Source organism: Cnephaeus nilssonii, assembly GCF_951640355.1.
Source record: "Cnephaeus nilssonii genome assembly, chromosome: 20".
In the NCBI taxonomy this organism is placed as follows: domain Eukaryota; kingdom Metazoa; phylum Chordata; class Mammalia; order Chiroptera; family Vespertilionidae; genus Cnephaeus; species Cnephaeus nilssonii.
Window position 1 is genome coordinate 46,936,494 of NC_137091.1, and position 14,173 is coordinate 46,950,666.

The 14,173-nt window shown below is 46.0% G+C and overlaps 1 protein-coding gene and 1 pseudogene across 2 annotated transcripts; both read left to right on the forward strand.

Moving 5' to 3' along the window:
* The first annotated feature begins 5,767 nt into the window (after positions 1–5,767).
* LOC307116589 (large ribosomal subunit protein uL14-like) lies at positions 5,768–7,847 on the forward strand (annotated as a pseudogene). Its single transcript has one exon. The product of its transcript is annotated as a large ribosomal subunit protein uL14-like (transcript).
* Positions 7,848–8,123: 276 nt separating this feature from the next.
* Positions 8,124–9,009, forward strand: LOC307092577 (large ribosomal subunit protein eL28-like). Its single transcript, XM_079759859.1, is given in 2 exon segments — positions 8,124–8,394; positions 8,397–9,009. Coding segments are annotated over 2 exon segments (537 nt in total). The 5' UTR covers positions 8,124–8,144; the 3' UTR covers positions 8,684–9,009.
* The last annotated feature ends 5,164 nt before the right edge of the window (positions 9,010–14,173 follow it).

A 14,173-nucleotide genomic window follows, 5' to 3' on the forward strand; every position in this document is an offset into this window, starting at 1 on the left:
TTTATCCCTCTCTCTTCCTCTCTGTAAAAAATCAATAAAATATATTAAAAAAAAAAAAGAATTTAGGGAATACCTGTCCTTGCTGGTTTACTATCTCCTCCCTTAAAAAAAAAAGAAAAAAAAAAAAGAAAAAAAAAAAAGAAGGTGGATTGAATATAGATTTGCCAAACCTATTTTTCCAATAGAGTTGAACATACACACTTTATCTGCAACCATTTTTAAAAGCTATGATGAGTAAAGTACGTGTGTTGAGTATAGTATTTCATAAATCTTAACGTGTGCATGAAACTGAAACCATCGTTTTACTCATAACACTGACCATATCGGTCACTGTGAACTTGCTTCGTGACCTTTTTAATCTGCCCTGTTCTTCACAGCTTTCCTGTTAACCATTGCTTTACATCCCATTTTAATAGATCACTTTGCTATTTCTAAGTATTTTTTTGCTTTATGTTTCATAAAGACTTTGAGATTTAGTAAAGATATATTAGTAACATTTTTTCCTGATAAATATTCTTACCTTTGAATATATCACCAACAGTTTGTCCATTTTTATGAATATTTTGTTATTTCTAATAAAACTGGTTCAACCATTTTTGTATAATTCTTTTTCTTTTAATATATTTTATTGATTTTTTACAGAGAGGAAGAGAGACGGATAGAGAGCTAGAAACATCGATGATAGAGAAACATTGATCAGCTGCCTCTTGCACAACCCCTACTGGGGATGTGCCCGCAACCAAGTACATGCCCTTGACCGGAATCGAACCTGGGACCTTTCAGTCCGCAGGCCGACGCTCTATCCACTGAGCCAAACCAGTTTCGGCTGTATAATTCTTTATGGCAAGCTCAGCGTCTGCGCCATGGCTGTGCTGCGGAACAGAAGGGGCCTCTGGGGCAGCGAGCTCACGTCCCGCTGCGGACCATCAAAAGCAGGGGAGCTGGGTGCCTGTCCGCTCCGGACAGGCGGGGCTTCCGAAAGGCCTGGTGCACCAGCGGACAGGCACCCAGCTCCACTGCGATCGAAAACAAAAGCGTGTAGGGGCCTCTAGTAAAATATATTTTAAAACGAAATAATTTAAAGAATAAATAAATAGCCCTGGCCCATGTCACTGAGTGCTGAGAGTGCCTGTCCTTACACAGGAAGGTCATGCTTTAGATTCCCAGTAAAGGGCAGGTAAATGGCCTTCAGGTCTGATCCTGACTCTTAGAGTAGGCCTATGTGGGAGGCAATCAATTCATGTTTCTTTTTGTCTCTCTGCCTCTCCTCTATCTCCCTTTCCCTTTTTCTCTCTAAGAAAAAAAACAACGGAAAAAATATTTTCACTATTCAGGTGAAGATAAAAGAAGAATAAAGTATTGAATTAAGAAAAGTTACGGGAGAGGACATCCAAGATGGCGGTGTAGGCAAAGGCTTATACTCGCTGCTTCCCACAACCACATCAAAATTACAACTAAAATACTGAACAACCATCAGCCAGAACCACTGGAAAGCTAGCTACAACGAAGTCTTACGACCAGAGAAGTAAAGAAGACAGCACACTGAGACTGGTAGGAGGTACTAAGGCATGGAAGGTGCTGGTCCTGTACCCATGTGGGCCACTTTTTTAATTGGGATTGAGGTTCTCTCTGCAGAGGTCACATGGAGGAGAAAGAGGTCCCAGTGCAACACCAGATGTCCAGCCCAGGGTCCCAGAGCTGGGAAAAAAAAAGTCCCTATTGGTAGTAAGAACTTCGGTCTGTACAAACCAGTGCAGACTGCGGCTGAGTGACAGAGGCTACAGGAGATAAAGCTGCTCTTACAATGCCAGCACCACCAACTGAACTGACAAGATACCCCTTCCTCGGAGCTCAAGTACCAAAGGAGCTCCAGTTCCAGGCAAGGCTTGGGAGGCCGGGGCGCAAGGGGGATACCAAGATACATAGCATCAGGGAAGGAACTCAAGAGAGGCTTTCTTCCAGACATAGATGCTCTCAGGGATCATTGTTCCTATGCTGAGACCTCCCGGTTGCAGGGGTAACTGGCAGTCATTTCTGTTTCCTCCGCCCTAGTAATTCCCTGAGAACTAACCCCATCCTATTTAGTTTTTTTTTTTTTGAAAATATATTTTATAGAGGAAGGGAGAGGGAGAGAGATAGAAACATCAATGATGAGAGAGAATCACTGATCGGCTGCCTCTTGCATGGCCCCCCTCTGGCGATCGAGCCCACAACCCAGGTATGTGCCCATAGCCGGAATGGAACCTGGGACCCTTCAATCCACAGGCCGACACTGTATCCATTGAGTCAAACCAGCTAAGGCCCCATCCAATTTAAAAGCCCACCCAAGCTCTGTGCAGCAGCATTTGTAAATGAATGGCCTGTCTTTGCTCAGGCTAAAACCTGCTAAACAAGATGCAGTTGGTTCAAGGAGCCACAAATGTATCAATAAAAGTACCAAGAAGAGACACCAGCACTAGCCTTCCCTGCTTTACAACAGGGCCTCATCGGGGCACTTCCAAACCCAATACAGAGGAGAATCTGCAGATCTCTCTGAGATGCTGCTGGGTGGCTCCGGGCAAACCTGCCTGAACCTAAGAGCAAGTGTACCCAGTGGTCAGTGTCAGACCACATCAGCTTACAACTCTTCACATCCGTAAGCGACACAGTCAAGGAGCAGACTCACTGAGCAACAAAGCCCCACTGAAGCAAGTCCTGCTCCAAAGGGGTGTCTCCTACATAGCAGCTCTCCCACTAGGTCGCAATGGCCCCGAGAGATGCTAAAATCCACAACAAAATTCTGGCAAATCGATTCCAGCATTACATTAGAAAGATCATACACTGTGACCGAGTGGGATTAATCAGATGAAAGGATGGTACAATATCTGAAAATCAATAAACATAATACATCACATAAACAAATTGAAAGATAAAAATCACATAGTCATATCAACAAATGCAGAAAAAGCATTTAACAAACTCCAGCACCTTTTCTTGATAAAAACTCTCAGCAAAGTGGGAGTACAAGGATCATACCTCAACATAATAAAAGCCTTATATGACAACCCTACAGCCAACATCATACTCAATGGGAAAAAACTAAACCCATTTTCCCTAAGAACAGGAACAAGACAGGGATGCCCACTTTTTTTTTTTAATTTCTTTATTGATTAAGGTGTCACATATTTGTCCTCATCCCCCCATTCCCATCCCACACCCCTCCCCACGAATGCCCCCACCCCCCTGTTGTCCTTAACCATTGCTTAGGCTCATATGAATGCACACAAGTCCTTTGGTTGATCTCTCCCCCCTACCCCCACCCTCCCCTACCCTCCCTCTGAGGCCCAACAGTACGATCGATGCCTCCTTATTTCTGGTTCTGTTCTTGTTCATCAGTCTATGTTGTTCATCATTTCCCCTAGATGAGTGAGATCATGTGTTACTAGAAATATACTTATAAGAACCGAATGTGGAAAAAAAAAAAGAACCGAATGTGAGACGAGCAATAATAGTTATGGTGACAGGCAAATGAATCAGTCTGTAGTGAGTTTCTTTCTGGACCAACAGTTCTTTTGAGACCCAATTTCAATGTCCACCAGTTCTTTATGTGTACATGTCAGCACTGACTTTTCAGTTCTGGATGGTGGACAAATGGTGGTAATGCAGGTCCGACTCCCTCTGGTTTAGTCTCACCCGGACTCGGGCGCGCAGCCTCACCCGGACCCAGGTGTGCGCAGCCTCACCCGGACCTGGGGGCGCGTGGCCTCACCCGGACCCAGGGGCGCACGGCCTCACCCCGACCTGGGGGCGCGTGGCCTCAGCCGGTCCCAGGGGCGCGCGGCCTCCCCCGGACCCGGGGGCGTGTGGCCTCACCCGGGCCCAGGACCCAGCCTCAGCCGGTCCCAGGGGCGCGTGGCCTCTCCCGGACCCAAGGGCGTGTGACCTCACCCGGGCCCGGGACCCAGCCTCATCTCCCGGACCCAGGGAGGGATGCCCACTTTCACCACTCCTGTTTGACATAGTACAGGAAGTGTTAGTCATAGTGATCAGACAAGAAGAAGAAATGAAAGGCAACAAGATTGGAAAAGAAGAAGTAAAACTGTCATTATTCACAGATGACATGATATGGTACAAAGAAAACCCTAAAGACTCCATCAAAAAACTACTAAATGTAATAAATGCATTCAGCAATGTAACAGGATACAAATTTAACAACCAGAATTCTATGGCTTTTTACACACCAATAATCAACTCACAGAAAGAGAAACAAACAAACAATCCTATCTACCATTGTAACAAAAAAACTAGGATATCTAGGTATAAACTTAACTAAGGAAATAAAAGACCTGTACTCCAAAAACTATAGGAAGTTGAAAAAAGATATAGAAGAAGACATAAACAAATGGAAGAATATACGGTGTTCATGGATTGGTAGAATCAACATCATTAAAATGTCCATACTACCCAAAGCAATCTATAGATTCAATGCAATCCCAATTAAGATGCCAAGGGCCTATTTCACAGACCTAGAACAAACTCACCAAAAATTCATATGAAATATATAAAAAAAGAAAAAATGAAGAGCTGCAGCAAACTTGAGAAAGAAGAACAAAGTTGGAGGTATTACAATACCAGATAACAACCGATAGTACAAAAATGCCTGGTACTGGCACAACAACAGACATATAGAACAATGCAACAGAACACACAACCCAGAAATCGGCCCAAGCCATTATGCTCAATATTTGACAGAGGAGGCAACAGCATACAATGGAGTCAAGACAGCCTCTTCAATAAGTGGTGTTGGGAAAATTGGACAGATACATGCAAAAGAATGAAAGTAGACCACCAACTTACACCATACACAAAAATAAACTCAAAATGGATAAAGAACTTAAACGTTAAGTCGTGATACCATAAAAATCTTAGAAAAATCCACAGGCAGCAAAACATTGGACATATGTCCTAGCAATATCTTTATTGATACAGCTCCGAGGGGAAATGAAAGCAAGGAAAAAAGAAACAAATGGTACTACATCAAAATAAAAAGCTTCTACACAACAAAAGAAAACAACAAAATAACAAGAAAGCCCTGACTGGTTTGGCTCAATGGATAGAGTGTCGGCCTGCGGACTGAGAGGTCCCAGGTTCGATTCCGGTCAAGGGCATGTACCTTGGTTGCAGGCATATCACCAATAGGAGGTGTGCAGGAGGCAGCTGGTTGATGTTCCTCTCTCATTGATGTATCAAAAAATGGGCAAAAGACCTAAATAGAAACTTTTCGAAAGTGGACCTACAGATGGCCGAGAGAAATATGAAAACATGTTCAAAGTCACTAGTCATCTGAGAGATGCAAATAAAAATGACAATGCAGTATCATCTCACACCTTTCAGAATGGCTATCACCAACAAACGAAGGATAAGTGCTGGCAAGGATGTTGAAAAAAAGCAAACCTCGTGCACTGCTGGTGGGGATGCGGACTGGTGCATCCACTTGGAAGACAGTATGAAGTTTCCTCAAAAAGTTAAAAATGGAACTCCCATATAACTAACCCAGTCATCTCACTACTAGGACTACATCCCAAGAAATCAGAAACACCAATCAGAAAGGATATATGCACTCCTATGTTCATAGCAGCACAATTTGCAATAGCTAACATTTGGAAACAGCCTAAGTGCCCATCAGCAGATGAGTGGATTAGAAAACTGTGGTACATCTACACAATGGAATACTACACTGCTATAAAAAAGGAACTTTTACCAACACGTGGATGGAACTGGAGAGCATTTTGCTAAGTGAAATAAGTCAGTCGGAGAAAGATAAATATCACATGATCTCACTCATAGGTTGGATATAATGATCAACATAATTTAATGCACAAGAGTAGATCCAGAGACAAATGGCAGGAGAGGAGGGGTTAGAGAGCAATGAAAGGACTTGTATGCATGCATATTAGTGTAACCAATGGACACAGACACTGGGGCGGTAGGGGCTTCCCTGGGGTGGGAATTGCTGCGGAGGAGGGAGAGGTTCAAGCAGAGAAAAAGTTGACATGTTGATCTTTAGACAATAAATAAATAAAGAAGATAAACTAGTACATTTAAAAAATGGGCAAAGGACTTAAACAGACACTTTTTAAAAGAGGACATAAAGAAGGCCAAGAGACATATGAAAACATGTTCAAAGTCACTAATCATCTGAGACGTGCAAATCAAAACGACAATGAGATACCATCTCACACCTGTCAGGATGGCTAGCATCAACAAATCCACAAACAACAAGTGCTTGCGATGATGTGGAGAAAAAGGGACCCTTGTGCATGGCAGGGGAATGCAGACTGGTGCAGACACAGTGGAAAATAGCATGGAGTTTCCTCAAAAAATTAAAAATGAACTCCAATTTGACCCAGTAATCCCACTTCTAGGAATATAGCCGAAGAAATCAGAAACACCAATCACAAAAAAACATATACATCCCTATGTTCATAGCAGCACAATTTATGATAGCTAAGATTTGGAAACAGCCTAAGTGACCATCAGCATATGAGTGGATTAAAAAACTGGTACATCAACACCAGTGGTTCTCAACCTTCCTAATGCCGCAACCCTTTAGTACAGTTCCTCATGTTGTGGTGCCCCCCAACCACAAAATTATTTTTGGTGCTACGTCATAACTGTAATTTTGCTATTGTTAGGAATCGTAATGTAAATATCTGATATGCAGGATGTCTTAGGCAACCCTTGTGTAAGGGTCATTCGACCCCCAAAGGGGTCGCAACCAACAGGTTGAGAACCGCTGATCTGCTTTTTTTTCCCATCCCTTTCTGGTGTCCAAGATGTTGAATAGAGGACGTGGTGGGTCCTCCGGCTCGAAATTCCGGATTTGCCTGGGACTTCCGGTAGGAGCCGTGATCAACTGTACTGACAACACAGGAACCAAAAATCTGTACATTATTTCTATGAAGGGGATCAAGGGATGACTGAACAGACTTCCTGCTGCCGGTGTGCTGATATGGTGATTGCCACAGTAAAAAAAGGGAAACCAGAGCTCAGAAAGAAGGTACATCCAGTGGTGGTAGACAGCGGAAGTCATACCTGAGAAAAGGTGGTGTGTTTCTTTATTTTGAGGATAATGCAGGGGTCATAGTTAATAATAAAGGGGAAATGAAAGGTTCTGCCACAACAGGACCCATTGCAAAGGAGTGTGCAGATTTGTGGCCCAGGATTGCATCATGGCATGATTCTCTGGTGTATTTCTAAAGAAAAAACCCATTAAGAATTGGTGACATGAAAAAAAAAGAGAGAACCGCGGATCTACACAATGGAATACGATGCTACTGTAAAAAATAAGGAACTCGCCCTAGCTGGTTTGGCTCAGTGGATAGAGTGTCAGCCTGCGGACTGAAAGGTCCCAGGTTCAATTCCAGTCAATGGCACATGCCCAGGTTGTGAGCTCAATCCCCAGTGGGGGGCGTGCAGGAGGCAGCCAATCAATGATTCTCTCATCATTGATGTTTCTATCTCTCCCTCTCCTTTCCTCTCTGAAATCAATAAAAATATATTTTAAAAAAAGGAACTCTTACCATTTGCAACTGCATGGAGAAAAGCAAATATCACAGAATCTCAATCATTTGTGGGCAATGTGGGAAAAAGAAGACATACGTAATATAATATGTAATACTTTAAAAAAGAATTTTAAAAAAAGAAATATGTTTAGCCCTAACTTGTTTGGCTCAGTGGATGAAGCATCAGCCTGCGGACTCAAGGGTCCCAAATTCAATTCCGGTCAAGGGCATGTACCTTGGTTGCAGGCACATACCCAGTAGGGGATGTATAGGAGGCAGCTGACCCATGTTTCTAAGTCTCTATCCCTCTCCCTTCCTCTCTGTAAAAAAAAAAAAAAAAATCAATAAAATATATTAAAAGAAAGAAATATGCCGAGACCGGTTTGGCTCAGTGGATAGATCGTCGGCCTGCGGACTGAAGGGTCCCAGGTTCGATTCCAGTCAATGGCATGTGCCTTGGTTGCAGGCACATCCCCAGTGAAGGGTGTGCAGGAGGCAGCTGGTCGATGTTTCTCTCTCACTGATGTTTCTAACTCTCTGTCTCTCTCCCCTCCTCTCTGTAAAAAATCAATAGTATATATTAAAAAAAAAAAAAGAAATATGGTGAAAATATCCATAGTACACAATGCAATCTACAGATTAAATACAATCCTAAGAATAATTTCTATGGTATTTTACAAAGAAATGAAAAGAGAATCTTGGCTATTTCCGTCTCCGGCTGCCGCCATGTCTGCCCACCTGCAATGGATGATCGTGCGGAATTGCTCCAGCTTCCTGATCAAGAGGAACAAGCAGACGAACAGCACCGAACCCAATAACCTGAAGGCCCGCAACTCCTTTCGCTACAATGGCTGATTCATCGCAAGACGGTGGGCGTGGAGCCGGCGCCTGACGGCAAAGGGGTGGTGGTCATCATGAAGCGGAGATCCGGCCAGCGAAAGCCAGCCACCTCCTACATGCGCACCACCATCAACAAGAACGCCCGGGCCACCCTGAGCAGCATCCGGCACATGATCCGCAAGAACAAGTACCGCCCGGATCTGCGCATGGCCGCCATCCGCAGGGCTAGCGCCATCCTGCACAGCCAGAAGCCCGTGATGGTGAAGAGGAAACGGGTCCGCCCTACCAAGAGCTCCTGAGCACCCCTCCCCCTGAGCAATAAAGGTAAAAAAAAAAAGAGAGAGAGAATCTTGAAATATATGAAATTAAAAAACTCAAACAGAAAAAGAAATCTTGAAAGAAAACAAAGCCCAGGGCATCACACTTTCCGACTTCAATTTATTACAGAGAGAAAACAAGCAAACTGTGTTGTTGGAGAAAGAAAAAGACACATACATCAACAGAGCAGAACAGAAAACACAGAAATAAAACCAGGCACATCCTTTCAAGTAATCTTTGTCAAAGCTGCAAGACACATAAGAAAGGAAAGATAATTTCTTCAAAGTAAGTTGATGCTAAAAAGCAATACTCCCATGTAAAACAAGAATACTGGACACCGCTGATAAAATTTAACTCAATCTACATTAAATGTCAGTGCTAAAACGTAAAACTCCTCAGGACAACCTAGAGAAAAAGTCTTGGAGATTTGTTATGGACATAATTTCCTTTTTATTTTTTTAAAAAATATATGTATTTTTAAATATTTAAAAAAAAAAATAGGTACAAACGACAAACAGGAATATAGAAAATGCTTTCCACTCTGATCAAGGTGGAATCCATTAGGCTTCCTACACCACTACCAACCACAAGTCCTTCCCTGTGAACGTAGTACAGCGGGGAGAATTGGGAATTCAGGAAACAAGGGAGCAGCTGAAACAGACCCACCCTCCCCAGGACAGCAACTACCCAGGAAACTGGAAAGTCAAGCAGAACCACAGTCTACATGGGAGGACACAGCACACCCTGGGGGATGGGGCCTGGGAAATCGCAAAGCCAAGCCCAGGTCAGTGGTGAGAGTGAGGGTCTCTTACCCAGCGAGGATACAAGTTCAAAGTTCTCCAGCATCATATTCAGGTACAGCTGACCCTCATCAAGGAGGCTCCATTCCTCCCTGGAGAAGTACAGGGCAATGTCCTCAAAGGTGACTCCAACCTGTCAGAATTAAGACAATTGACACCAGAGCTATGAGAACCAGTAATTGTACTCCTTACACACCTTCCCCCCCTCAACCTCCTCCAGCGCACCCGGTTAGGGTGGACACCAGGCCCTAATACCAGTGCAGGCTGCTCTCTCATCACAGTCCCATTACTCACTGGGATTGCCCTCAGCAGAGCAGCTGGGTTAGGTGGAAACAATTGGGGGAGGGGAGGGGAGGGAGCAATGCCATTTAAGCTCTGGGGATGCCTGCAGCGCCCCAGCCTTCCTGCCAAGCAATACCACTGCAGTCTCCTAGATCAGAGGTCAGCAAACTGCAGCTCTCGAGCCACATGCGGCTCTTTGGCTCCTTGAGTTTTTAGCAAAGGCCAGCTTAGGAATACCCTAATTAAGTTAATAACAATGTACATAACTATATAGTTTAAGTTTAAAAATTTGGCTCTCAAAAGAAATTTCAAACGTTGTACTGTTGATATTTGGCTCTGGTGATGAAGAGTTTGCCGACCACTGTCCTAGATCATGCCTCCAAGACACAGCCAAGCGTGGGTTTATGCTTCGCCTTTAAGTCCCCACACCAAGTCCGGGGGACCATCAGCTCACACTTCCTCCAGATGTGCACACCACTGGGTAACCTTTAACCTCTTCCCATCTTCAGTACCAGGTTAACTCCCTCAGCTCTGCCCCCTTCCTGCTCCAATGCCACTGGATCTCGCTGGACTCACCCAGGAATCTGGGCATATGGCATCCACAGAGAGCTTGTCTTCCAGGCAGATTCAGGACCACCCCCGGCCTCTGAGGGACCCCACAGCCGGGAAAGCCCCAATGAGGCTGTGACGTCCTCCCTGCAGCCTCTGATCTGTCCGCCAATCCTCACAGCCCACACCCTCAGGGAACCTCAGATGCCAGTCAGCCCTGTCCTCTCCGCCCGGCACTGGCTGTGCCTCAGAAGCCACAACGCTCCTCTCTCCCCTCCCCTTCCTCACGGTCCTCCACGGAAACCTGAGCTGCAGGACCTGACAGATGCCCCACCCAGGCTGTGGTGTTCGGTGTGAGGAGGCGGTGAGGGACCCCGGAGACAGGAACTCACCTCAGCGAAGCTCCTCAGCGCGGGCGCCGCCATTGCTCTCTGGGGGCTGAGCGGGCGGGAGCGGCGGGAGTAGAAGCCGCTGTCCCGGCCCTGGCGTGGGTCCGGGCGGTGACTCCGAGCTTCAATCCCCAGTGTGAGCTGTGAGCACCACGGGGGGGGCTCCGTCCATGGGCTGTGAGGCGGAGAACACCACTCTCCACCTTCTCCACGGGATGCTGTGACTAGGGAAACCTGGCCGCCTCAGACAAACATCTGAAAACGGAATCTCTCTCCAGGACTACCGGTCCCGCCCTACAGAAGAGGCCAAACGGAAGTGCCTTCTCTGAGCCCCCATTGGCTCAGCCTCGTGGCATTCCATGCGTGGCCTTCTGGGTATTGTAGTTCCGATGCTCCAACGTCAGGATCCCGTTAGGACAGTGGATTAAGGGGCATAAAGCCCAAGAACACACCAAGTAAACTAAGTGTCCTCTAGCGCCTTCACGGGAGGTGATTTCCAGGGCAAGTTTGTTTCTCCTGCACCTGCTGGCTTCCTTTAGCTGCTGGTTTTGCATAGCTTTCTTCAAGACCTGCTCTTCCTGAAGGGCAGGCATTGTTTCTTCATTCAGGACCTTTGGCACATGTCTCCTTCAGGCCAAATGTAGCTTACAGAGGTTGCTCAATTGTCTAACTCTTGTTTAACTCGATCTAACCTGTCTCCATTGAATCCATTGTACAACGTTAATGTCACAGAACAGACACTCATACTTAAGAGCATCTGCTTCTAATGTCATCCAAAGTGCCCGCTCTGACTGGGCTGCAGTGTGGATAAGATGGCCAAGACACATGTGAAAAATGCTCAAAGTCACTGATCATCAGAGAGATGCCAGTTAAAGCAACAATTAGGTATCACCCCACCGCTGTCACAATGGCTGCCATCAACAAAGGACCAGTGCTGGGGAGGATGTGGAAAAAAGGGAACCCGAGTACACTGCTGGTGGGAATGCAAACTGGTGCAGCCATTATGGAAATCAGCATGAACTTTCATAAAAAAATTTAATATGGAACTGCCATTTGTTCCATATTGGAATGGAGTGTGGAATGTCAGAAGGGAAGTTGGGTGAGGATAACATAAAAAGAAAAAACATCCTGGGGTCAGCATTAAGCACACACTCACACACACATACAGTAAAAACCAAGTTACCTAAGCCTTGAGCATTTTCTTCTGTTCCCGGAAAGCAATGGGAAAGCTCTAGCTTGCCAAGTTCTGGGTCTGCTCTAAGTTTGTGTTTATAAATCTGTCTTCTGTCTGATGTGTCCCTGGAAATGCCGATAATCCTCCATGTAATTTTCTCCTTCTTACCCAGTTGTTGTGAGAATTAAGAGAAAATGCTCAAAAATCTAACCCTGGACTCCTGGAAACAAAGTAAGCGCCATCAATCATCTGCATGTCACATTCAGCCAACTGAGACTCAGGGAGCTCTAGAGAGTCCGCTGGAGATTCCCAGGTGGAGCACCACAATGAGAGCTGAGTGCCCACAGCACCTGCCTCCTGCAGCAGAGTCAGTGGTTTCCTATAGGTCCCATTTCTCACTAAAATGCACCCAAAGACAACGGTGCTTGTGGGCATCGGGGGAGTGAGAAGTGCCTGGCCTGGGAATGTCTCTGCAGGCAGAGGCTGAGGTACCAGGAGAGGGAAAGAGTGAAACATTAATAATGAGAAAGAATCATTGATCAGCTGCCTCCTGCATTCCCCATACTAGGGGAACTACCCTGGGGCGCAGGTATATGTCCTGACTGGGAAAGGAACCGTGAACTCCTGGATCATAGGTCCATGTGGAACCATTGAGCCATGCTGGCTGGGCTATCTTCATTCATGTTTCTAACTCTCTCTCCCTCTCCCTTGCTCTATGAAATCAATAAAAATGATTTAAAAATCAATGAAAATATTTATTAAAAAGTAAAAAATATTAAAACATAGTATTTTAATACAAAAAAACCCTTTATTTCCTAAAGCAAAAAAATTACAAAATGAGTAAAATTCCAATATCCGTCTTTGTTTTTACAATGTCTTTTTAAAAAATATTTTCATGCCGAGACCGGTTTGGCTCAGTGGATAGAGCGTTGGCCTTCGGACTGAAAGGTCCCAGGTTCGATTCCGGTCAAGGGCATGTACTTTGGTTGCGGGCACATCCCCAGTGGGGGTTGTGCAGGAGGCAGCTGATCAATGTCTCTCTCTCATCGATGTTTCTAACTCTCTATCCCTCTCTCTTCCTCTCTGTAAAAAATCAATAAAATATAAATATATATATATATATATTTTCATATAAAAAATATGGAATGCTTCATGAATTTGAGGGCAGTTGGGGTCAACCAGGTCAGCAGAGGAGGGCAGTTAGGGGCAATTGGGCCACCCGGGGAGCAGTTAGGCATCAATCAGGCTGGCAGGGGAGTGATTAGGGGGTGATCAGGCTGGCAGGCAGAAGTGGTTAGGGGCAATCAGGCAGAGGCAGGTGAGCAGTTTGGAGCCAGCAGTCCTGGATTGTGAGAGGGATGTCCAACCTGATCCCAGTGGGGATCAGGCCTAAGGGGTCCCAGATTGCAGAGGGTGCAGGCTGGGCTTAGGGAAAACGCTTTCCTCACTGATCAAGGTGGAATCCCTCAACTTCATGCAACACTACCAACCACAAGTCCTTCCCTGTGAAGTTAGTACAGCGGGGACAACTGGGACTTCAGGAATAGAAGGGAGCAGTGGAAACAGATCAACCCTCCCCAGCACAGCAACTATCCAGGAAACTGTAAAGTCAAGCAGAACCACAGTCTACATGGGAGGACACAGCACACCCTGGGAGATGGGGCCTGGGAAATTGCAAAGCCAAGTCCTGGTCACTGGTGAGAGTGAGGGTCTTACCCAGCGAGGATACAAGTTCAAAGTTCTCCAGCATCACATTCAGGTACAGCTGTCTCTGACCCTCATCAAGGAGGCTCCATTCCTCCCTGGAGAAGTACAGGGCAATGTCCTCAAAAGTCACGCCAACCGGTCAGATTCGATATAAGAGCTGTCTCTCTCAGAACCAGCCCGGCCTGCACCCTGTCCAATCTGGGACCCCTCGAAGGATGTCCTACTGCTGGTGTACAGGGATAGGGCCTAAATTGGCAGTTGGACAATCCTCTCGCAATCTGGGACTGCTGGCTCCAGCCGCTTCACCTGCCTGCTTGACCCTAACCACTCTTCCTCCCAGCCTGCTTGCCCCCAACGTCAGCCTACTAGGCCCCAAATGCCCCCCTGCCAGCCTGCTCACCCCTAAATGCCCCCCGTGCCAGCCTGCTCACCCCCAACTGCCCCCCTTGCCAGCCTGCTCACCCCCTGATGGCCTGCTCTCTCTCACCTTCCCTCCCCACTGGCCTGCCTGCCCCTAATTGCCTCCTGCTGGCCTGCTCACTCCAAACTTCCCACCCCGCTGACCTGATC